Source organism: Canis lupus, chromosome 35, assembly GCF_003254725.2.
Source record: "Canis lupus dingo isolate Sandy chromosome 35, ASM325472v2, whole genome shotgun sequence".
Lineage (NCBI taxonomy): Eukaryota > Metazoa > Chordata > Mammalia > Carnivora > Canidae > Canis > Canis lupus.
The window spans coordinates 12869870-12894520 of NC_064277.1; the positions used below are offsets into that span (position 1 = coordinate 12869870).

At 40.6% G+C, this 24651-nt stretch overlaps 1 protein-coding gene across 7 annotated transcripts; it reads right to left on the bottom strand.

Annotated features, from left to right (window-relative positions):
- Nucleotides 1-1210: 1210 nt before the first annotated feature.
- TBC1D7 (TBC1 domain family member 7) lies at nucleotides 1211-24651 on the bottom strand. Of its 7 annotated transcripts, XM_025444305.3 has the most exons (9): nucleotides 24473-24648; nucleotides 23267-23341; nucleotides 22527-22646; nucleotides 21039-21119; nucleotides 17785-17972; nucleotides 11736-11873; nucleotides 4401-4546; nucleotides 2764-2893; nucleotides 1211-1749 (listed from the first exon to the last, which is right to left on the bottom strand). In XM_025444305.3, exons 3-9 carry the CDS (start codon nucleotides 22636-22638, stop codon nucleotides 1663-1665), a joined length of 882 nt encoding a protein of 293 aa, XP_025300090.1. In that variant the 5' UTR covers nucleotides 22639-22646; nucleotides 23267-23341; nucleotides 24473-24648; the 3' UTR covers nucleotides 1211-1662. The 7 variants fall into 7 exon arrangements, 6 of the variants coding, with proteins under 6 accessions (XP_025300090.1, XP_035566328.1, XP_025300098.1 ...); XM_035710435.2 differs by lacking the exon at nucleotides 21039-21119 and having other exon boundaries at nucleotides 24473-24649; XM_025444313.3 differs by lacking the exon at nucleotides 23267-23341 and having other exon boundaries at nucleotides 22527-22683.

Here is a 24651-nt window from a genome sequence, read left to right on the forward strand (position 1 = left end):
CAGGGAGTCCAACGTGGAACTCGATCCCAGGACTCCAGGATCACACCCTGGGCCAAAGGCAGATGCTAAACCGCTGAGCCACCCAGGGATTCCCTTGACTAACTTTAAAAGAAAATCCCCACCTCCCAGCCCTTCACCAGAAAGGTCTTGACCAACCTGAATTTGGCAGAACACTTCTGACCCCTTCGTAGGACAGCGAGTCTTCCCTTCAGCTCATCTGGACCTTCCCGAAAGTTGTGAAGAGGCATGTGTCAGCCTCCCAAGCTTTCTCCTGCCCAAGAATTCCAGGGACCCCCTCGCCCCCCCACACTCACTCTATAGTGTGCTAGTCTTCTCTCAGAATTCAGAAGCAAGCAGGAACACATACCTTGAAACTATCCTCTTGTTCAGAAGTTGCTGAATCTCTGTTTCCTCTTGGAGTTGAGATTTACTATCACTTGACTTTTTAATCTGTTTTTTAGTAAAAAGCTGTACTAACAAGACATGGCTCATAAATAGAAATAAACTTATTTTTGTTTTCTGACTTCTCAGTGAATTTTACGCATCCCCCAAGAGCGCCAAACAGCAGACAACTAGAGCAGGAGTTCCTTCTTAGGTGTTTGCTATCTCCAACCAGCTAGAAAGTAAATGTAAAGCAGGAAATGTCAATAGCATTTTGCTTTAAGAAGTTTTCTTCTGGGTGTATTTTTGCGTTTTAGAAATGAAATACTTTGGGATATGTTACTATTCAGAAGTACCAGCTGGTTTCAATGACTTTGTTCGCTCTGACTTCTCAAGTTATTTTACACGTTAGGGAGGGAATGAATGCTCCAAATTCTAACTGCAAAATTTCATGGTCCCGCCTCCTCTTCTGAGAGTGGGGCTGGGTAGGGCAGGGAACCAACTCACCACTCAGGTTCCTGCAAGTCCGACAGCTGAACCAGTCTTGAACAAAGGGCCTCATCTCAATCACCAGTCTCAAAGCCTACAACTGTCAATGAACAGTTACCATTTGTGGCATAACAGGGCCTGGGGGCATTAGCTATTAACCTTAGCCTGCCGCTTCTCCCATTCCAATTCTGAGTGGCACAGTGCTTCCTAGAGCCCACCCAACATTTAATGACCCATCAGGAAAAAAGCATGAATTGGGCAAGATATCCACAAGTACTCTCTCTCCTTGTAGGTAAATTTAGACACATTTTGTTCAATAACTTGCACTCCAACCGACACAGAGAAGAAAAATGTAAGATTTTTATTGAAACCTATTTGGCAAGACAAAGCCTCAGAAACCAGACAGCTTAGATTTAAACAAGTACTGCATCAAGGAAAGCCGAATCTGAGCTGTCAACAAAAGGAAGTTGTTCTTTATTCCAGAAATAGCCTTAGAAAGTAACGAGCTTGGTGCTAATTAGAGAGGAACGGGACAGGCTTGGTTATACACTGCCTATCAAAGCGCCCGCCTTCCCTGCCTGAACTGTTTTGAAAATGGGGAAGTGTTTTCGAATAACCCTTTTCAATGCTATTCAGAGTTGAACTTTGTACTTCTGTGAACCACAAGATGCTGCTCCACGATATGCCACCCAATCTTACTCGGAAAAAATTATGCTTTGGGCACAAAAGCAAGAACCCTATTTTCGGTAAGTTTAGTGACTGGGCCTGGCAGGCCATGCGCATCAGGAGCGGTCAGGCTGAGTGCACGGGGGTCCCGCAGTGTTTGTGCCACAAGTCGATGGCCTTGCTCACAATCGCGTCCGAGCTGTCCTGAGGAATCTGTGGACAAGCAAACGAGTCTTTGTGAAATTGCCATGTTTATAACTTCATTGTCTCCCTCATTCATCATGCCTCAGCAATTTCCCCTGGAGTTTTCACTACTTTTCAGAAAGTGATCCTATGAAAGGCTGCAGCCAGGATCTTTGTTTAGTGGGCCACTGGAGGACACAGTAAGGAGCTCTGGCCAGACTGCCCGGGGTTTCAAGCCTGCACTGCCCATCATGTGCCCCTGGGCAGGTTACCCAACGCTACCTGAGTTCAGATCCCATCTCTAAAATGGGGCAAATGACAGCCTCTTCCTAAAGCTGTTTAAGATTATGTGGGAGAATCCATGAAAAGTACTTAGCGTGGGCCCTGGCACTGTTCCCCACTAAAAGAATACTGATGACTCATTTATTCATCACATTGTTCACTGGGTACTCACTATTTACTGAGCCACTATTCAAATGTTAATAGTGACCAATTAAAAAAAAGAATAGATTTTTGGATCCAGTGAAATTCATCCTGGCATAAATTTCTTGCCTAGTTAAGGGTATTCTGAGATACACAGAGATTCATTTAGATCTTCTCCTACATGCACTATGTACGTATTTAAGCGCATTAACAAATCCAACTGGGATTCGGCCAGAGATAGGAACAGCAATGAGAGGGCTTATTAGAGTCCTCCGTGACATCAGGCTTCCTTTTTCCACTGAAAAGGATTACTCTACCTCAGATATTAGATCTCCCCTCCTTTCTCAACAAGCCTCCTGGTGGTCACATAGGGAGAGAAGACTCTGGTCTGCATGCACACATTCATGATAACAGTCTCACTGCTCAGACCGTCTTCCCCCAAAGAGGATGCAAACTACACTCCACAGACCAACTCTCTGCTAAATGTTTCCAAGGGGAAAAAGTGTTTCTTACAAGGTAAAAGTATCAGAGAAAATAATGTAATGTGGGAGGAAAACCTGGTTTGCTAAACAAGACTTCCTTTCTAGATTCAAAATCAAATTTTTAAAAAAGCACACTTACATTTTCCAGAAACTTTGTTATCTTCTCTGCATTGTTCAGAGCCATTACTTTTATTTTAAAGGTTAATAAAATTTCCACAGCTACAAAAACCAGGATCTTACAGGATCCACTTACAACTTTATCCCAAACCCTAGTAAAAAAAAAAAAAACAAGAGATATAAGATCATTTGAGTTTGAAATTTATGGTTAGCTAAACATCTAATTATAAAATTAAGTCAAAATTACTCCTTTTAAGTATAAATTTCAGAAAAAATTCTATAACAAAATAATCATCAAAAAAACAAAAGCAAACTAAATCAGCCATTTGAAACGTATTTCACATACAACATTGGAAGGGAAAAGGAATGATTACTAAAAAGGACTTGCTCTACAAGGCATCTGCCAGGCACCCGTCCTCTAATGACTGAAACTTGACATTTTAGGGAAGGAAAGTCTTAAACCAAAGTTTGGATTTTACTAAGAGTAGATAATGTTAATCTAATTATTATTATTATTAAATACTAAGGAATAACAAAAGTGGTGTATGAAATGAGATCAATGCAATTTCATTTTCCAGTGGTTGAAATTCCTAAAACTTCTCCAAAAGCTTAAGGAGCTAGGAGGCACCTCGGTGGCTCAGTCAGTTAAGCATCTGCCTTTGGGTCAGGTCATGATCTCAGGGTCCTGGGATCAACCCCCTACATGGGGCTCCCTGCTCAAGGGGGAGTCTGCTTCTTCCTCTGCCCTCTGCTCATGCTCTCTCATAAATAAATTAAAAATTTTTTAAAGAGCTTAAGGAGCTATTGATTTGCAACCACTCTAAAATAACTATTCTCATAATTCCTATGCCTATTTATTTATTTATTTATTAAAGATTTTTAATTTATTTATTCATGAGACACAGAGAGAGAGAGAGGCAGAGACACAGGCAGAAGGAGAAGCAGGCTCCATGCAGGGAGCCTGACATGGAACTCGATCCCAGGTCTCCAGGATCATGCCCTGGACTGTAGGCGGCACTAAACCGCTGAGCCACCCGGGCTGCCCTAATTCCTATACCTCTTAAAGTTGGTTTCACACTCTATGTGCTTAGTCATGTACTGTCCTGTGATGTTCTCTGCATGTTGCCTTTTCTCCCAACTACCTCATACAGTCTTGTGGGGAGGGCCAGGACTCTCAAATGCCAGCAACACATGTCTGAAATGAATAAAAGTTGGATGTGAGTCTCTGATCTCTGCCCACCTTCAGCTACTTTAAAGATGTCAGGAAGAACAAAGAAACAGGAATATTTCCTCCAGATCAAGGTCTACCATATTTCTGGAAAAGAAAAGCTTAGACCTCTGCCTGGAGACGGTTTTAGATGTGAATATTGTACAGCATCTAACATACTGAGGGCCTTCAAGTTTTCTAATTGTACACTCTAATGTCTCTAGCATTACCATTAAGTTGTATTCACATCAGGTTAACATTACTAATATTCTAGCATTTCTAACTGTAAAAATAATAAGCTGAATCAAGTGTTGCTCTGTTGACTGCCAAGGAGTTAACTTCAAATTATGGTATTGTCCTAAAGCAGATTCATACTCTGAAGGATAATCACATGAAAAACCAGGATCCTTCTCTGCTTCAAGCCTTCAGATATCTTTGAAAGAGATACTTGCCTCTGTAAACTTGATTCAGGCAAGCACCCTGCGAAGCACCTCTTGAACCAGAGATCGTAAGGAAGTCTGGACAGCGCAGAACACGTCTTCAGATGACTCAGCAAACGGCTATCTTCCAGATTCAAGTACTGTTCAAAAGCCTTTGGCTAATGATAAAACAGGAAGAGAGATTACTTGTTTCCTGTGACATAACATTACCCGATTTTACAGCTTGTGATGAACAGGATGAATCAAATGTACAGGCTGAACGCAAAGTAAGTGCCAGAAAACAAAACTCCAGACTCATCCAAGTCACTGGTGACGCAAAGTTCCCAAGTCAGCAACCAGCAACACAGGACTAAGGGGTTTTCCAGGGCACTACTGGGCAAAACCAAACAGCTCTTCCCCCAACAGCAGTAACAGCAGTAACAAGGTTACATGTTCCCCTAACAGCAGTAACAAGGTTCCACATCCAAAAGCAAGAGTCCAAAGCAAAATTTATTTATTTATTTATTTTTTTTCCCAAAGCAAAATTTAATTGTTCTGGGGAACTAAGAAAGATCCATGGCACCCCTGGCTATTCTGGAGCAGTAGATGAAATATTCAGGAAAAGGGGAGAAGGGGAGGGATGCCTGAGTGGCTCAGCAGTTGAGTGTCTACCTTTGACTCAGGGGCTCAGGGTATGATCCCAGGATCTGGGATCAAGTCCCACATCCAGCTCCCTGTGAGGAGTCTGCTTCTCCCTCTGCCTGTGTCTCTGCCTCTCTCTGTGTGTCTCTCATGAATAAATAAATCTTAAAAAAAAAAAAAAAAAAAAAAAAGGGAGAAGGGGAAAGAGTAAGACCAAAGAAACAAGAGTAGGACCGAAGTGGAGAGAGGTAATTAGGAAGAATGGGACAAAAAAAGAGCTGGATGTGAAAAGGGCCCACCAGTCCTTGACCACCCACACCCAGGCCAAGTGTTACTGTGCACCACACCAAAGACACCCCTACATCAGAGACATCCAGAGGAGGCACTCTGTACCCCACATGCAGGAGAATTCTCGGGAGGCAGAGAAATAACATGGAGGGAACAAAGCACCTGGATTCCATGTGGAAGCCTCTCCCATAAAAGGGTAAGTATCAGCCAACTCTAGGAGCCTGGGAGAGCTAACAAAGCCATCTCCCAGACCAGTCAAATCCACCTGGCACAAGCTGCTATATTTGTGATCCACCAGCCAAGAATAATGCCTGGGGGTCAAACTCTCAAGCCCGTATCAGTATTAAAAAAAAAAAATACAACCCAAAACTACACTGAAGTATCATCTCTAGTAATCACACTGAGTACTTACCCAAAAAATATAAAAACACTAATTCAAAAAGATACGTGCACCTTGAGGTTTACTGCAGCGTTGTCTACAACAGCCAAACTATGTAAAGAGCCCAAATGTCCATCGATTTATGAATGGATAACGATGTGATGTATATATATAGTGGGATATTACTCAGCCATATAAAAAGAATGAAATATTGCCATTTGCAACAACATGGAGCTAGAAGTTATGATGCTAAGTGAAATAAGTCAGAGGAAGGCAAATACCATATAATCTCACTCATGTGAAATTTAAGAAACAAAATAGATGAACATGGAAGGAAAGAAAGAGAAAGAGAGGCAAACCAAGAAACAGACTCTTAACTTTAGAGAACAAACTGATGCCTACCAGAGGGCAGTTGGGGGGGATGGGTGAAATAGGTGATGGAGATTAAGGCTACACTTATCATGAGGAGCACTGAGTGTTGAATCATTAAATTATATACCTGAAACTAATATAACACTGTATGTTAACTCTACTGGAATTAAAAGTTTAAGACTTAATGAAAAAAATTCACCCTTAAAAACAAAAAAAGAAGATATATGAAGGTATCATCTCTCACCTATCAGACTGGTGAAAATGACACACCATGTTGGCAAAGGAGACTGTAGGGCAATGCATCCTCATCTACTGGTCATAAGGATGAGGTCTATGAAGGAGAATTTGGAAATATCTAGCAAAATAACATAGGCCTTTATCCTTTGATCTAGTCAACTGATTTCTAGGAAACACATCCCCCAAATATACTGGTAAATGAAAATGAAAAGGTAGGTGTATCTGTATTTATCTGTAACACTGTATAATACAAAAGACTGGAAACACCCTAAGTGGCCAATAGAGGACAAGTCAAATAAATGAAAGTATATACACACAGGGGAGTCGTATGAATCTGTGAAAAGGAATAAGGAATGTCTCTATATACAGGTGACCCCTGAACAACATGAGTTTGAACTATGTGGGTCCACTGATATATAAATGTGTTTTAATAAATACATGTACAGTACTACAAAAGTATTTTTCTTCCTTATGATTTTAATGACATATTCTTTTATCTAACTTTATTATAAAAATAGAGTATATAATATACAAAATATTTAATATGTGTTAGCAGACTGCTTATATTCTTGGTAGGCTTCCAGTCAACAGTAGGCTACAGTAGTTAAGTTTCTAGGGAGCCAAAAGTAATACATCATTTTGAACTGTATGGGGGTTTGATGCCTCTAACCTCAACACCATTCAAGGGTCAACTGTAAAACTTAAGGCATGATTTCTAGCATATATCAAGTGAAAACAGAAGGGTAGAGAAAGATGCATATCATATTATTAAATCTATTAAATAGATGCTATTATTAAATCTAAGAAAGATAGTAAATATAAATACATACGTATATACTTTCTTTTTAGTGGAAAGAGATAATATTTACATTGCCTGAAAGTTTTAGTATACAGCAAATGGTAGATGAGGTTATTATATTTTACTGCTAAACTTTTAGGTTATTTCCAGTATTTCCATGACCCTCAAATTCTTTACTTTATGAAGAAAATAAAACACACCTGAACAAGAGAAGGCAAAATCTGACAGACTTAACCACTCTGAGAGGAATTTACATTGAACTTAAGATGAGGTTGCTAACAGTGTTTATTTAAAAAACAAAAACAAAAACAAAAACACCTCTCTTTCGGATGGCTTTTAAAAAGCAGTGCAATGGCAATGAAAGAAGGCTCACTTACTTTAATGACTGAACACAATTAAGTCTGAGATGGCCTAAGGACAGTCTGTTCTGAAAAAAGATTAACCAGAGGCCATTCATGTCACACACTAAGGCTGGATTCTATTCTCCTTGCCAAAAGCAGGATTCATCAAAGGGCAACATTTCCTAAAGCGTGTAAGCAGAGGAGCAGCTGTGATATAACCCTATCAATCAGAATATTATGACATAATAAATGTGTCACCATCAGATAGTGTCTCATCTTTTTGTCATGCCAAAAACCCATCATTGCCCATTAAGTGCACATTTTCCTACAATGATAAAACAAACTACGCTTTGTGATAACCAATTTAGTTGGTAAAACCACAAAATCTTGAAGATGCTAGACAAGATTATAAAAATTACTTTAACAAGAAGCTAAGAAGAAGAGATCCACTAACCACAGTAATAAAAATTTTATGGGAGACTAAACACAGCTTAAATAAAGAGAAAAGTTCAAGTAAGCCGTAAGTCAAATAGCAACACAAAGGAAATTTAATTTTTCTTACACATTCTGAAGAACTTTAAAAAAAAAATCATAACTATTTAAAACTATGTGTGGAGTACTAAGACGTACATATTAAACCTCCTTTTTGAAGAGGACGAAATTAAGGTTTAGGGGAGGTATTTAGTATACCACTGATTCAAAATTCACTTCTAAGAAGAAACCAGAAACCAGTGTTAAGCCACCAGTGCCAAGGCACTTTTGAAACAGAACAACAATATGAAGGAATTTTCTTTACCAGCTACCAAAACATATGAAGAAGGTATGTTAAATAAGTCATATGGTATTAGTCCAGGAATAGACAAATAGCTTGATGCGGAAAAAAGCCCAAAAAGAGATGCTAATATATATGGAAATCTAGTACATGATAAAGGTGTCATTTCAAATCTGTAAAGAAAAGAATGAATTGATAGTATAAGCGGTAGGTAGTTTGGCTTACTAACTGTGTGACCTTGGGCAAGTTACTTAACTGCTCTGTGCTTCAGTTTCCTCATCTATAAAAACAGAGAAGTGTGTTAAAATTAAGTTTTCATTAACATAGTAAATTGCCTGGCATGAAGCAGGAGCTCAATAACTGTCAAACAGAAAGAGGAAGAGGAGGCAGCTGACTGAAGGTTTACTGCAGTTAACAAAGAAACAAGGTCAAATCTGTGTCAGTACCAATTACAAACACAAATCCCTCACAAATTAAAGGACTAAATTTTAAAATGTTTCAATATAGGGACACCTAAGTAGCTCAGTTGGTTAAACATTCAACTCTTGATCTCGGCTCAGGTCATGATCTTGGCTCAGGTCATGATCTCAGGGTTGTGGGATCAAGCTCTACTAGGCATGAGGTCTGCTTAAGATACTCTCTCTTCCTCTGCCCGTCCAACTGCACCCTGACTCTGGCTCGCTTGTGCATGAGAGCTCATGCATGTGCTCTCTGTAAAAAAAAATTTTAATATTAAATAAATAAAATTTTTAAATATTTTTAAAAGTTAGAGGAAAGTTTTTTAAAACCCTGTTTTTTAATCCTGGAGTTAGGAAGGATTCCCTACGTAAGATACAAAAAGCAAAATACTGACAGATCCAGTTGCATCAAAACTTTAAAAATCTCTCTACGACACACAGGGAGAAAAGATTGTTAACATATGTAATGCAGGATAAATATCCAGAGTATATCAAAGCCTTTTACAAATAAAAAAGAAAGATGCAAAAGAGAGAGGTGGACAAATACAAAAGACTAAGCATAGGCAAAATTGCTCAGCTTCATCAGAAAATGAGGATATGTAAATTAAAACGAGATACCATTTTCACTATCAGATTAACAAAAATTTAAGAAACTGATTCTATCAAGTATTGGCAATGGAGTGGAAAACAGAAAATTTTATCTGTTGGGGAAAGCAAAATTGGTATGCCTTCTGGGTGAGCAATCTGGCAATTAAAAAATTAAATACGGGGCACTTGGGTGGCTCAGTCAGTTGAGTGTCTGCCTTTGGCTCACGTCATGATCTCAGGGTCCTGGAATCAAGCCCAATGTCGGGCTCCCTGCTCAACAAGGAATCTGATTCTCTCTCTCTTTCTCTCTCTCTCTCTCTCCCAGCCAACCCCCACCCCACCCCCGTCACTTGTGTGTGCTCTCTCTCAAATAACTAAAAACTTTTAAAAAAACAAAAAATTTAAATACAGCACTCTTTCAACCAGGCAATCCCCTCATAGGTACCTGCTCTACAGAAACACATATATAGAAAGGCTAACATAGAAGAACATGCTGACTGTCAACATGGACCTGTTATATTAAAATATGGCAAAATTATTAACAGGAAATACTATGAACACATTTTTTAAGAGAAAAAAAAAAGTGGTTTTAAATGAGTGGCTCTCAATCCTAGCCATACTTCAGAAACACCTGAAGCTTTTTAAAAAATAGAATTCTGGAACCCACGTACCCCCCTGAGATTCTGACTTACTGGGTTTGGGGAGAGGAAAAGCACTGGTAATTTTTTAGAAGCTCCCAGGTGGTTCTAATAGGAAGTCAGGGCTGAACACTACTGATCTGCACTGACTTGGAAAGTGTTCCAAGACATTAAGTTTAAAAAAATTGTACAGTTATATGAACATTATAATATTTGTTTTTAAGTTACATATATAAAATATAATCATTATATGTGTGTATGTGCATATATATGTATGTGTGTGTGAATGGATTCCATTCATCCTCATGTACATAAAACAGTCTAGGATATACACCCAGCTAATGACAATGTTTACTTCCTAGAAGGTGGGGGATGAGGAGATACAGATCTATGGGAACACTGGATTCATCAGAATACTTCAAGAATGTACTTATTACTTGTGTCATTAAAAATAAAGAATTTTTTAAATGTAAACTAGCAAAATGCTACTGGACTGGCTTCAATACTAAATAAGAAAAGCTAATGAAATCATGGTATAATTTGGACCTCTTGATCTAATTAGGCAACTAACATTATGCTTCCATTGCCATGCTTATTTTTATTGAAATTAACTAAGTGAATTAAATTTTAAAATTCTGAAAATCAAATTTTACATAATTGAAATCTATAAAACACTCTTGGAACAGTGCTCAACAAAGCTAAAGGGTCTTGCCAACGGTTCTGATGACTGCAGTTAGCACAGTGATCCTCAGGGCTTAATCAACTTTCATCAGCACCCCTCCTCAGTCCCTGCAACCACTATCTTCAGTTACTGCTTTCAACAGACTCTCAAATGACACAACTCAATGATTTAAGAAAAAAGACATTCATTTTTATAAATGAGAGAAATAAAGAAAAACATTTGAAAAACAGAAAGGCAAAGAACCACTGGCTTATGCTGAGTACGCAGGTGCCATGCTATTGTCTGGACTCCTGAGTCAGAGCGCAGCAGCCAGCCAGTAGGCTGGCTCCCTTACATCCATTCGCCTCTCCCTCTTCACTAACAGAATTCCATTGTAACAGATCACAATATGCCTGGCTTTATAAAAACAAAAACAAAACCACATTTCCCAGCCTCTGTGGCAGACAGAGGTAGCCAGGTGTCATGGTCTTGCCACCAACAGATATGCAGAAGGAAAGTCTGTCCAAGGGACTTGACTGACTGTCCCTTCTCCTCCTTCACTCTTGTCCTTGCATTTCCCCTCCTACCTGCCTAGGACACGGATGTCACAGTGGTCTCTCAGCATCCATCCTGAGCAAGAGAGGAAGGACCACAACTAAGACTGCTGGACTGCAAGGACAGGAGCCTGGGTTCCTGAAGATACCATGGCACTGTGGCTCCAGCTCTGGACTGCCTTACCTCTAGACTTCTGGTTACATGAGAGAGAAAAATAAAGCTTCAGGGATATTTGGGCTTTCCATTATATACAGCCAAATTTAAACCTTAACTAATACAGAGAAGCAATTCTAGATAAAGCCAGTAGATTCTCCAGGATAAGGAATACAAAAGAGCAGGGGTTTGCAATCTATGGCCTGCAGGAGGCTAAATCCACCCACAACCATTCTTTTATGCATTGTCAGTGGCCGCTTCTGTGCAACAAGAGCAGAGCTGAGTATTTGCGAGAGACACACAGAGACATAGAGACCATCTGGCTCATCAACCTGAAAATATTTACTATCTGATCTTTTATGGAAAACATCTTTGGCTCTTCCTATAGAGGGTCCACTCCATTGTAGCAGCACCAGGAAGTAAGGGTAGTTCCCCAGTATCACTGCTCACCCTGACTCACCAACAGCCAAAAAAGCATTCCTTACCAGCTGAGGTAAAGACTCCCGGTACTTGTTGTTTAGTTGGTTCACAAAGCATCGGATGATCCAGTAACAGTCGACACTATCCTCTACCATTTCTTCCACGGCTTTGGCAATGGCAAGAAATACTTCATCTTCTGGCTCCTGAAAGATCAATAATAAATCTCCGGTAAAGAGAGGGAGCCAGCAGAATAGAGGAATACATATTTCTTTCATAAAAATGAATGCTTACCCCCTAACTTCTGAAGAGGCTGTCTTAATCAAAGTGGAACCAAAAAGCACACAGTCCACCACTAAAGAGAAGACCAAGGCGGAGATAAGAATGGGTAACCAAAGAAACCTATTTGGATTAGTGATGCTGACAACTATCCATGTTTCAGGCTGAGCATGCAGAGGTTTTTCCACCCTCTACCATTTAAGGTCACCAGAGAAAACATAAATCATAAGCAAGGTCCTGACTCTCTACATACAAAAATATTCCCAGGGCTAGAAGAGAATTTCTTTGAAAAATATGTGATAAACACCACAATTGGAAACATTTGTTAAGACAGTGATTTGCAAAAAGTTCAATGACTCCAAAAGAACTAAAAAAGCATTTTCTTTATTTCAAAGTATTCATTCATATATTCCTTTAGAAAGGAGCCTCGGTGTCCATCGAAAGATGAATGGATAAAGAAGATGTGGTCTATGTATACAATGGAGTATTATTCAGCCATTAGAAACGACAAATACCCACCATTTGCTTCGACGTGGATGGAACTGGAGGGTATCATACTGAGTGAAATAAGTCAATCGGAGAAGGACAAACATTATATGGTCTCATTCATTTGGGGAATATAAAAAATAGTGAAAGGGAATAAAGGGGAAAGGAGAAAAAATGAGTGGGAAATATCAGAAAAGGAGACAGAACATGAGAGACTCCTAACTCTGGGAAACAAACAAGGGGTGGTAGAAAAGGAGGTGGGCGGGGGGTGGGGGTGACTGGGTGACGGGCACTGAGGGGGCCACTTGATGGGATGAGCACTGGGTGTTATGCTATATGTTGGCAAATTGAACTCCAATAAAAAAAATAAATAAATAAAAAATAATAAAAAAAAGAATTTTGTTCTAAGCACCCTTAAGCACCTAAAAAGTTAAAATGTCCTTAGAATCAGAATTTTAGAAATCAGAAGAATGGCATTTCTCAAACCCTGTGTCAATACTCAGAATATGAATGGAAACCCTCAAGTAAATTTCAACAAAGTAATCTTATAAGAACTAGAATCTACTTGAAAATTGATTTTGTTTTCAAACACCGTATCTTATACAAAATCACATCTTCAGCGGTGCCTGTGGCTCAGTCAATTAAGCCCCCAACTCTTGATCTCTTGATGTCAGCTCAGGTCACAATCTCAGGGTCATGGGATTGAGCCCCACATCAGGCTGTGTGGGATTTATGCGCTCTATCTCTCTCTCTCTCTCTGCCATTCCCCCAGCTCATGCACACATGCATATGCTCTTGCTCTCTTAAAAAAAAAAAAAAAAAAAAAAAGTTTTCATCTAGGATTTAACAGCCAAAAGACTTCAGTGTTAAAAAGAAACTAAAAAGTATCTCTCTACTCTCCTTAAGGGCCCCAAGTTAAATCAAAATTCCTATTTTAATAAAAGCATTTCAGGGATCCCTGGATGGCTCAGCAGTATAATGTCTGCCTTCGGCTCAGGGCATGATCTTGGAGTCCTGGGATCAAGTCCCACATCAGGCTCCCTGCATAGAGCCTGCTTCTCCCTCTGCCTGTGTCTCTGCCTCTCTGTGTGTGTCTCTCATGAATAAATAAATAAAATCTTTTTTTTTTTAAAGCATTTCATTTTAGGCCTCCTTTCAACCTCTTAATATTCTATAAAATGTCAAGAGTAACAGAATCACAACAGGAAACTGAGGGTTGCTGGAGGTGAGGTGGGTGGGAGGATGGGGTAACTGGGTAACAGGCATTAAGGAGGGCATGTGATATAATGAGCACTGGATGTTATGCAACTGAGGAATCACTGAATTCTATCCCTGAAACCAATAATACACTATGTGTTAACTTAAAAAAGTTTATTTAAGAAAAGAGTAGGGATGCCTGGGTGGCTCAGCAGTTGAGCAGTTGACCTGCCTTTGGCTCAGGTCATGATCCCAGAGTTCTGGGATCAAGTCCCACATCGGGCTTCCTGCATGGAGTCTGCTTCTCCCTCTGCCTTATGTCTCTGCCTCTCTCTCTCTCTCTCTCTCTCTCTCTCTGTGTGTCTCTCATGAATAAATAAATAAAATCTTAAAAAAAAAGTAACAGAATCACAGAAAATAATTTTTTCTAAATATTAATTAACGTATCAGAGGAAAAGAGAGAAGGAAGGGAAAGACAGCCTCCTTTCTTGGACTCCCATCCCATACTGGGCACTGTACTGAGTGCTCCTGAACATGGCATCTCACTGGCTCCAGGACAGTCTGAGAGGCAGGGAAGAAGACCAATGTCCTTGACTATGTTCCCAGCCCCGTGTGGAGTGCCGTCACACACTCTACTAGATAGCAATACTAATGAGGCTGAGTGGGTCTTGATGACCGGGGAGATGTGGGAGGCAGAGCCAAAACCAACACTTTGATGGCACATCTGCCCAAGACTACAGTGATGTGCCATCAAAGTGTTGAGACATGCTGAGCAGGAATGAGGTGAAAACCATAAACTATCATTTAGATTTCTTGAACTAATAGATAACCTAACCTAATTTAATATATAATTTAAGAACTTGCAGAGTACTACCAACTTTGCTCTGCCAGAGATAAGGAAAATTTAAAGAAGTCTGTCAAGACTTCCAATTATTTTCAGAGCCATTCTCTCTTTATAAACTTAACATGAATGGACAACCTCAGGTCTGTCCATGGGAGCCACATCATTAACTTCAAAAAGAAAGAACAAGTGAAAACTCAAAGTGCTATACAGGTAGATTGCAAACTGCAATAAAAAAAATAAGTTTTGGGGTGCCTGGGTGACTCAGTTAAGCATCTGCCTTTGGCTCCGGTGGTGATCCCTGGGTCCTGGGATTGAGCACCACATTGGTCTCCCTGCTCAGCAGAGAGTCTGCTTCTCCCTCTCCCTCAACCCCTCTCCCCACTTGTGCTCTCTCTCTAATAAATAAAAAAAAAATAATAAGGTTTACAGAATACCACAGCTTGCAGGCAAATCCTGATTTGAGCCATCACTGTTTTAGCCACACACAAAAAAAGTTAAAATGCCTAAAATGAACTTTGAATTGCATTAAAATAGCCAAAGCCCAAGAGCTATAATCATTCCTTTACCTGAACTTTCCCTCTTCCCTTCTTTTCCCTTTACAAACAATAAGCAGTCCAAGTAACTAGGGTACAGGTTTGTCAAAGATGGAAGTTTAAAAACAGGTTGGGGCCTGCTGGGCTGTGGCCTTAGGTCAAGGTCAAGGAGGTGACCTATTGCACCAGCAGGCAAGGGTCAAAAGGTAGCTGGCAGTATGGGTTACAACGAGAGGAATGAGCAAAGCAGTAACCATACTAAGGAGAATAGGAGCCTTTATATATTTGCAACTCTCAGACAAGGAAGCTGCAAACACAAAAGGGTGAAGGTAAGAAGAACTCACGGGCCTGGACTGGAATCAGAGGTATTGGTACTGGAATCAGAGGTGTGAAATGAGGGTTTTTAATATTCAGAGGTCAAAAGACATATAAACATACACGTGTGTGTGCACATGATTCTGTATACTAATAGAATGTGTACATATTTCCTAGCTCTGCCTACATACAGGACCGAGAAGCAACAACACACCAGAAACAACAAGCACGTCTAGTGCCCTATTCTTGGTTTCTAAATACCACCCTTTATTCAAAAGGGACATGGCTGATTTTAGGAGTGGGGTAGAAAAAATACAAGATGGGCTTGGAATATCTTTTTGTGCCGGAAGGTAAGGAAATGCTCAATGATGGGGGCTTGTCAATAAAGACACAGCAGTCAATTTGAAGGGTCTCCCACTGGCCTGAGACAAGCTGAACATCAAGTAAATAATCATATTAATGGGTTATAGGCCACTGAATAACAGAGGAATACATAAATTCATACTGATATAAATAAATGAGAAAGGAAACCCCTTCCTTATAAAAGAATGCCAACTAATAATTGCAGAGGGAATGAAACAGAAAATGACCACTTGACAATCAGCAGAGTAAAAATTATTTCAGGCAGGAATCATTACATGTGGATGGATATTTACATAATCTCAAAGCATCTCCTCACAAATTATTTATTAATTACAAGAGGAAAAATAGTATCCTTAGACTGAAGAAACCAGGCAGATGCCACCTTAACCAAGTGATCAAAGTTAGCAGCAATAGTAATAAGTATCATACTTCTGTGGTATTCCTGACAAAAGCGCATAATCAAATATTAGTCACAAGGAAACATCAGGGCAGCCCGGGTGGCTCAGTGGTTTAGCACTGCCTTCAGTCCAGGGCGGGATCCTGGAGACCTGAGATCGAGTCCCATGTCAGACTCCCTGCATGGAGCCTGCTTCTCCCTCTGCCTGTGTCTCTGCCTCTCTCTCTCTGTCTCTCATGAAAAAAATAAATAAAATCTTAAATAAATAAATAAAAATCTTATCTTTAAAAAAAAAAAAAACAAGGAAACATCAAATGGACCCAAACTGAGAAACACTCTACTGTCCAAAACTTTTCAGATGTGTCAAGATCATCAAAGACAGACTAACGAACATCCAAATGAAAGCAGAGTAAGAAGATGTGGCAATGAATGCCACCTATGAGCCCACACTGGATCCCAAACCAGGAGAAGGACAGCAGAATATCAGTATGGTCTATAGATTCATGATATTTTATCACTGATAATTTTCTGAGTTTGATTATTATACTACAGTTACAGAAGATGAAACATCTGATGATGCTAGGTAAAAGTACATGGAACACTATACTATGTCTTCCAATTTTTTCTATGTCTAAAATGATTTTTTAATGAAGAGTTAAAACATTTAAAAAATTTTTAAATCACCAACAAATGATAAAACTACTAGCTGAAAGTTTCATAAGAAAGTCTGATAAGTTCTGAACCAAAACTTACTGTTTATGATAAAGGGCATTACTGGGGCAATTGCCAAATGTGAATGGAGTCTGAAGATTCAATGTTAATACTGTATCAATGTAAACTTCTTGGTTTCAATGCTTGTACCATGGTTACCCAGGGGAATGTTATTCTCTTTAGGAAGTCTATATTGAAAGAATCTGAAATAATGGAATATCATGTTAAAATTTTTTTTAAAGATTTTATTTATTTATTCATGAAAGACACAGAGAGAGAGAGAGAGAGGCAGAGACACAGCCAGAGGGAGAAGCAGGTTCCATGCAGGGAGCTTGACCTGGGACTTGATCCCAGGTCTCCAGGATCACACCCTGGACTGAAGGAGCTGCTACACCAGTGAGCCACCTGGGCTGCCCTGCATCTTATTTTCAAACGGTTTAGGAAAAAATATGTATACATGCAAAGGAAAAAATGACAAAGTAACATGGCAAAATGTCAATGCCTGAGGAACCTGGGTAAAGAGCATATGGGAATTCTTGGTAATGTTCTTGCAAAAGCTTGCCATCATTTCAAAATAAAATGTATTTTTAAAAATTAGACAGGGACGCCTGGGTGGCTCAGCGATTTAGCACCGCCTTCAGCCCAGGGCGTGATCCCAGGGTCCCGGGATTGAGTCCCACGTCGGGCTCCCTGCATGGAGCCTGCTTCTCCCTCTGCCTGTGTCTCTGCCTCTCTCTCTCTCTCTCTCTCTCTCTCTCTGCGCACGTGTGTGTGTGTGTGTCTCATGAATGAATAAAATCTTAAAAAAAATAAAAAATAAAAATTAGATTGAGTCAGAATACGCAGGATGACGAGTGCCAGGGAAATATGTGTTGCTTTTATTCCACAGAGAGTCATTGAAAGTTTCGAAGACAAAATACAATGCAGTCAAAAGGTCAGCAGGATGGGACAGACTAGAGTTGAGACAAGTGTCAAAGAAAAGCAGCACTAACCAGTGGAAAGGAGGGACTTCGAGGCAACTTTCCAGACTCCAGCTGATACATGCGGAGATAGACTTCAACCTGAGGTGTGGCATCGCTGACAAAGCGAACAACGTGCAGGGCATGAAGCACATCACAGTACTGCTCCTTGCGATACATCATCACCTGGGCATGGGATTCATGGTGCGGAGGCAGGATCCCTATACAGAGACCGAGGGGGGAAAAGAATGGGCAAAATACTGAGACACAGACCCAAAGCCCTCCTCTATTACAGAGAAATCAAGTGAGAGCTGCCCTGTCATGATTAGACTGCAATCACACAGATATTTAGTTACCGTACAGATTTTGTTTTACAAATTCTCTTTATAAAACAATATTAAATTTTAAGTGAAGTATCAATATTTGATGCCAACTGCATCACTGAGACTTAAGAGAAATTGGAATGGCATCATAAAGCCCTTGAACAAGTGTGCCACCTAAGTCAAGACAATAGCTACTTCAATTATCCTAATGATTTAATTTTTGGTTGTTGGCCTGGGGCCACCCTCAGCTCCTACAGACCAATCTCCAGTTTTTGCACTTGGCCCCTGCTACAGACTGAATTGTTCCCCACCCCCCAGATTCATATACTAAAGCCCCAACCCCAGTGTGCCTGTAACTAGAGATAGAGCTGATAAGGAGTGACTAAGGTTAAATGTGGTTGTAAGGGTGGGTGAACAGAGCTATTGCCCTTCTAAGAAAGGAAGACATACTAGAGTCTGTGGTTTCTCTCTCTGCCATGTGCGGACAGAATGGGAAGGTGGCCATCTACAAGCCAAGAAGGGAGGCCTAAAGCACCAAGAGCCAAACCAACCAGCACCTCAATCCTGAACTTCTCAGCCTCCAGAAGCATGAGAATATACTGTTGTTTAAGCCCCCCAGTCCATGGTATCTCGTTATGGCTGCTCGAGCTAACAGTACAGGCCCCTCATCTCAGAGCCACTCACAACTCCTCAAAGCCTTCTCTTCCCCAACAAGCAAACTTGCTCACAAAGTAACCTAGCTTCGGGAATACAGAATCTGTGGCTGATGAGGCCACCTTACATTACATTCTGATACTATTTGTGCTCATCAACCCAATCAAACACGTCTACCTGTGAGGCTTTGGAGCAAAAACCGTATCTTTTTTTTTTTTTTTTTTACAAACAAATGGCATGGAAAAAAGCAGAGTGGAAGGAGCACTGGACAGGCTTTTAGCATATCTGATAACCCCAGAATTCTCACAAATGTCTCTCTGGGAACTTGTTTCCTCAGCAGGCAGAGGTGAAAAATGGGATGGTTAACCATCTCACCAAATGTCCTTCGTACACTAGCCCCAAAAGCCTGTATGAGAAAAAGAGTACCAAGGGTCAAACAGATTTGCAAAATGTTGACATTGAATTTTCTAGGTTCTAAATTCTGCTATAAAGAAAAACATCTTAGAGACACCTGGGTGGCTCGGTTGGTTGAGCATCCGACTCTTGATTTCGGCTCGAGTTGTGATCTCGGGGTCCTGGAATCAAGCCCCAGATCAGGCTCCCAAGCTCAGTGCAGAGTCTGCTTGGGATTCATTCTCTTTGTCCCTCCCCCAGTGCTAGCTCGTTCTCTAAAATAAATAAATAAAATCTTAAAATAGAAACTGTATTTATTCTAGCCTCATTAGATTTAACAAGACTGTATAGGGACATGGAGTCAAAGTTCATGTCATAAGTTCATAAGGTTTGCTATCCGGCTCTATGATTAACTGGCTAGATGATGGTCAGCAACTTATTCAGTGTCCCTATACCTTAGCTGCTCCATCATAAAAATGAGACTAATAATACCTATCTAATACAGCTATTGTAATGATTAAAAAATTGACATATATAAAGTACCTAGGAAGCATATAGCACATACTAAGCTAGTATAAGAGTTAGCTGTCCATTTGATTAAGGATCACTCTTTGCTATAAAACAACAGAGATCCAGTATTCTAAAGAAGTGTCACAAACTGCAACTGGACATCTCCCACTAATCCACTGGTATTATTAATAAGACACATAGTATTTCCCAGCCAAAATAGATGGTATTGACATTACACCTAAAAGGCATCCCTGGAAAGCATTTATTTTGATGGCCACCGGAAACACCAAGATTTAAGAAAAAATGCTCAGGGAAAAACTAAAATAGTTGATACTCGCTCTCAAGACATAAACTGTACAGTGGCCTACCGGAAATACAAATACATAAAGACGTGCCAGGACGCACAACACACAAAGGCATCACACAGTACTTTCCAGTATGGGTTGTATCCCCTCGCTGCCTCCACATTACATAATCAGACTTAGGATGGCAGGTTTCTCAAGTTCTGAAAATCCAGTACATTCTGGAAAGAAAAATGAGGTCTGCTGTCTATCCTACCTTCGGATGGGCTCTACCAACCTGAGATCAAATCCCAGCTCTGCCACTTACAGACTGGAAGGCCTTAGGCAAGTTATTTAGCCTTGTGGCCTTTGACCCCATTTGTAAAAATGGGATGTTAATACCTACTTCACAAGAGAAGTCTAGGATTACTCTCATTTTTTTTTTAAGAAAGAAAAGTTAGATGGTTAACGGATGGATATTATATGCAACAGCAGGCTGAGCAGTAACAGAAAAAAATCCTTGGCTCAAAAGGGACGCTGTCAGTCACTTTTCCTCCACAGAAACTGAGCAGGTTCATTTGTCCTTTCCTTCAGCCACTCATCACTGAAATCTACCCATTTGTGCTTCTAGGAGGTAAAAACTTCAATTTCTTTCTGACTCTGATAGCACTCATTAGGAAGTTAGACCTTTGCAGCTGGGAATCACAGAAATAACAAACTGAGGGCTACGACCTACAAGTTAATGTGGCTAAATAACCTCACTTAACAGGTGCAAAAATTGAGGCCTAGCAGGGTCTTCCTCACAGTTACCCAGGTGACGGTAAACCCTAGGCCAGTTCTTTCTCCAATTCGATGCTCTTCCCACACCTAGTTTCAGGAACACACGTTACTTTCTCTTCTATTATTACTAAACTAACATTCTTGGAGTCCTATTTAATGCACTGCTACTAAAGTCACCTTCTTAAATGCTCTCACAGTCCGCAGTAATCCAGTCTCCTAAAACCAGACCTAATATGCAGTAAAGGGCCTAAAAAAAAAAAAAAATGCTCTTTTTTCTGATAAAATGACAAATATCCCGTCATTCAACACTTTTGAAGATAAATCTTCCTACTGTTGGGTCACATACCTAAAAGCACCTTCCATACCAGTGCACGGTACATGGATGGGAGAGGGAACCTCTGACTAAAAGTACAAAGTTTCTCAATATCTAGAGGAAGAGAAAGAAAACAGCAATTAGGAGCTTTTTCATGTTGATCAAATGAAAGTGCATTTCAGTCTTTAAAAATGACAGTAAGACATTTCTTCAGAGGAATTCTACTCAGTAAATCTAGGAAAGGCAAGGTCTGATTTCTAGCCCAGGTGTTTCACCAACTAGCTATTTAAAAACAATTAGTGCTTCACCGAGTAGGTGATGTATTTAGCATCTATTACTACATTCCCTACATTAGCAGTAGTTACTACTTATAGAATTAATTTCATTTAATCTATACCTCAAGCTTTTGGGGTTGTTATTGTTTTAGAGATGCAGAAACTGGGGCACCTGGGTGGCTCAGTTGATTGAGCGTCTGACTCGATTTCAGCTCAAGTTGTGATCTCAGGGTGGTGGGATTGAACCCCGAGTATGGCTCCTCGCTTAGCGGGGAGTCTTCCTGGAGATCTCCCTCTACCCCTTCGTCCCCATTCATGTGCCTGTGTGCACCCATGCATGTGTGCTCTCTCAAAGAAAGAAAAGATCTCTCTTTAAAAAAAAAAAAATGCAGAAACTGAAGCTCTAAGAAGTTAAATGACTTGATGAAGTTAGCACAGCTACTGAGTGGCATTGTCAGGCCTCAAATCCCCACATTTTCCAATAAACCACACTCAGCTGTCCTGGACCTCAACTCCCCCTACTTGTCAAATGAGAATAATTCCAGACATACTTAAAACATAGACTGTCTAGCAAGGATCAAAGATCAGGTGGGAAATTGTTTAGAAATTTTAAAAGCAGGATGCCTGGGTAGCTCAGCGGTTTGAGCATCTGCCTTTGGTCTAGGGCGTCATCCTGGGTCCTGGGATTGAGTCCCACATCGGGCTCCCTACAGGGAGCCTGCTTCTCCCTCTGCCTATGTCTCTGCCTCTCTCTGCGTCTCTCATGAATGAATAAATACAACCTTTAAAAAAATGTTTAAGCATTCTACACATATTACTTTTTTTTAACCTATGATTCAGTTTATTTTAGTCAACAGAACAGACATTATTACTATGAAGAAACTAAAATGTCAATACATAACGTAGTCTTGGTATTTCCATAGAAGAAAAACCATGGCCAAGAGTTGTTGCAAATTTACCCAGAAGCTAATAACACCTCTGAAAACCGAGGAAAGGAAATATATAGGTATAATACAAGGAAAAAAAGCATCACTGACTTGAGTCCTCTCAAAGACATCTGACTCGGCCTCAGCAAAATATAAACCTGAAAAATCCATGACTTCTGTCAAAATACACCCTTCACCTTTCATCCTATCACTAAAAATACAGCAGGTAACAAATAGTACTGAATGTCTTTTAAGATAGCATTTCTTTCAGGACAGCTGAGACGACTAAAACGCGATAACCCTGAGCTTGTAAAACTCACCCAGTCGGTCATCTTTTAGGAGAATTTCCAGTGATTTCTTTTCTTCAACTCCACGAAACCCCACTTTCTCGTAATATACGGAACGGAAGTTTCTCTGAGAGTCCTCAGTCATGTTTCATTCTTGGAGGGAAGAGAAAGAACAGGGAGGGGGAAAGAGCTTAAAAACAAAGAGTAAAGAATTAGGAACGTCTCCAATGATTTTCTGCGACTTCGCCATGAATTTGATATACTAAAATAAGCTGGCTGCCCTCGCACAGGACTCAACATTAAATATCTCTTTTTAAGCAGCTAACACCACCTCACCGGTGTTCCTTGGCCAAAAACCGAGACATAAAACTAAAGTCCTCTGAGCTACTAAAATAGATTTTGCGAGGTGCAGATACTAAGGAGGACCACTTATCAGAGTTCCTAGCCATCACACAGGTTGAAAGAAAAAAATTAGTAAAATTCGAAGACGGACTAGATAGGGGTCACCAAACAGTATCCACCAGGATTTCTGTTTTACAAATATTATGCATTAAAAAAACTGGACTCTATTCTAAAGCACTGGCAATTTATTATCTTTCAATGGGAGGATTCCAGGTGGTTTAAATCTTCTTTCTTTTGCTTAGCTATATCGTCAAATGGGCATTTTGTAAAATGAAAAACTAAGCTATCAAAGTAAAAAGCCACATGCTTCTCGTTGAGTTTCCCTTCAAACACAGTCCTATCAAATGCAATTACCCAAATCCAGAACCCACCAGAGAGGAGCAGCACCAAACTGCAAACCAGAAGAGGGGCAGGAGCGTAGCCTGTTCACAAGCGGGGCCACAAAGCTGGGGACAGAACAACGAACTTAAAATGTGGCATCAGAACTCAAGACAATTCAGCGGCCTCAAGTTCCTTCACCATAAATGTTCCTAAGACTGAGGGCAAGTCAACAGGGAAAAGGTCAAATCAGGTTGGCCTTTTAAGCATAAAATGAATGTAATGGATTTTTCAGGAAGTACTGCACGCCTGACTGAAATACTTAAAATACCCATGCAAAAAAAAAAAAAAAATACATATATATATACACACACATATATCACATATATGTATAATCCCCAAGTTTTAGAAATCCTGAGAAGCCTCCAGTGACCCGAGGATGGTTGTGTTCCAGCCAGCCACAGTCTTCCTTATTGAAAAAATCTGTTCAGGGCAGCTCGGGTGGCTCAGCGGTTAGCGCCGCCTTCCGCCCAGGGCGTGATCCCCGAGTCTCAGCATCGAGTCCCACGTCGGGCTCCCTGCGTGGAGCCTGCTTCTCCCTCTGCCTCTCTCTCTCATAAATAAATAAATACATAAATACATACATACATACATAAATAAATAAATAAATATAAAAATAAATAAATAAATATAAATAAGTAAATAAATAAATATTTTTTCAAAAAAAATCAAAAAGAAAAAAAGAGGCATATAATTAAAAAAAAAAAAAAGATATGCTCGCAGTCCCTTCAATTCCAGGAAGAGGAGGGATCATTTACCAGAAATTCTCAAGGGTTCTGAGCTCTGGGGCCCAAATGTGTTTTTTTGTTTTGTTTTGTTGTTTTGTTTTGTTTTTTTTTTTGAAAAAACAAAATTCCAAGGCACTAAAGCCGCTCGTGAGTTGGGGGATTCCTTTGGAAGCAGTATCCAAACAGCTGCAGGCGGATGAAACGCCATCCTCGGGGCAGCCCGGGTGGCTCAGCGGTCAGCGCCACCTTCGGCCCAGGGCGTGACCCCGGGGTCCTGGGATCGAATCCCGCGCCGGGCATCCCTGCACGGAGCCTGCTTCTCCCTCTGCCTGTGTCTCTCATGAATAAACAAAATCTTTAAAACACAAAAAACAAATAACAAGCCGCCATCCTCGGATTGCACTACAGCGGAATGCGGGTCCTGCGGGAGGAAACACTGCAAATGCGCCCCCGGCCCCGATGCAAACACACCCTGGTCCGAGGGCCCAGGCCCCCTCACTCCGCTTCACCTCCAGGAGAGGAAACCGCACCCGGCTTGGGACTAAGCGGTCCGGGGGCAGCCGCGCGACCCGAGGGCCGCGGACGACACCGACGCGCCCCGCGGCGACCCCCGCGCCCGGGAGGCCAGCGCCTCGCAGCCGCCGTCGCCG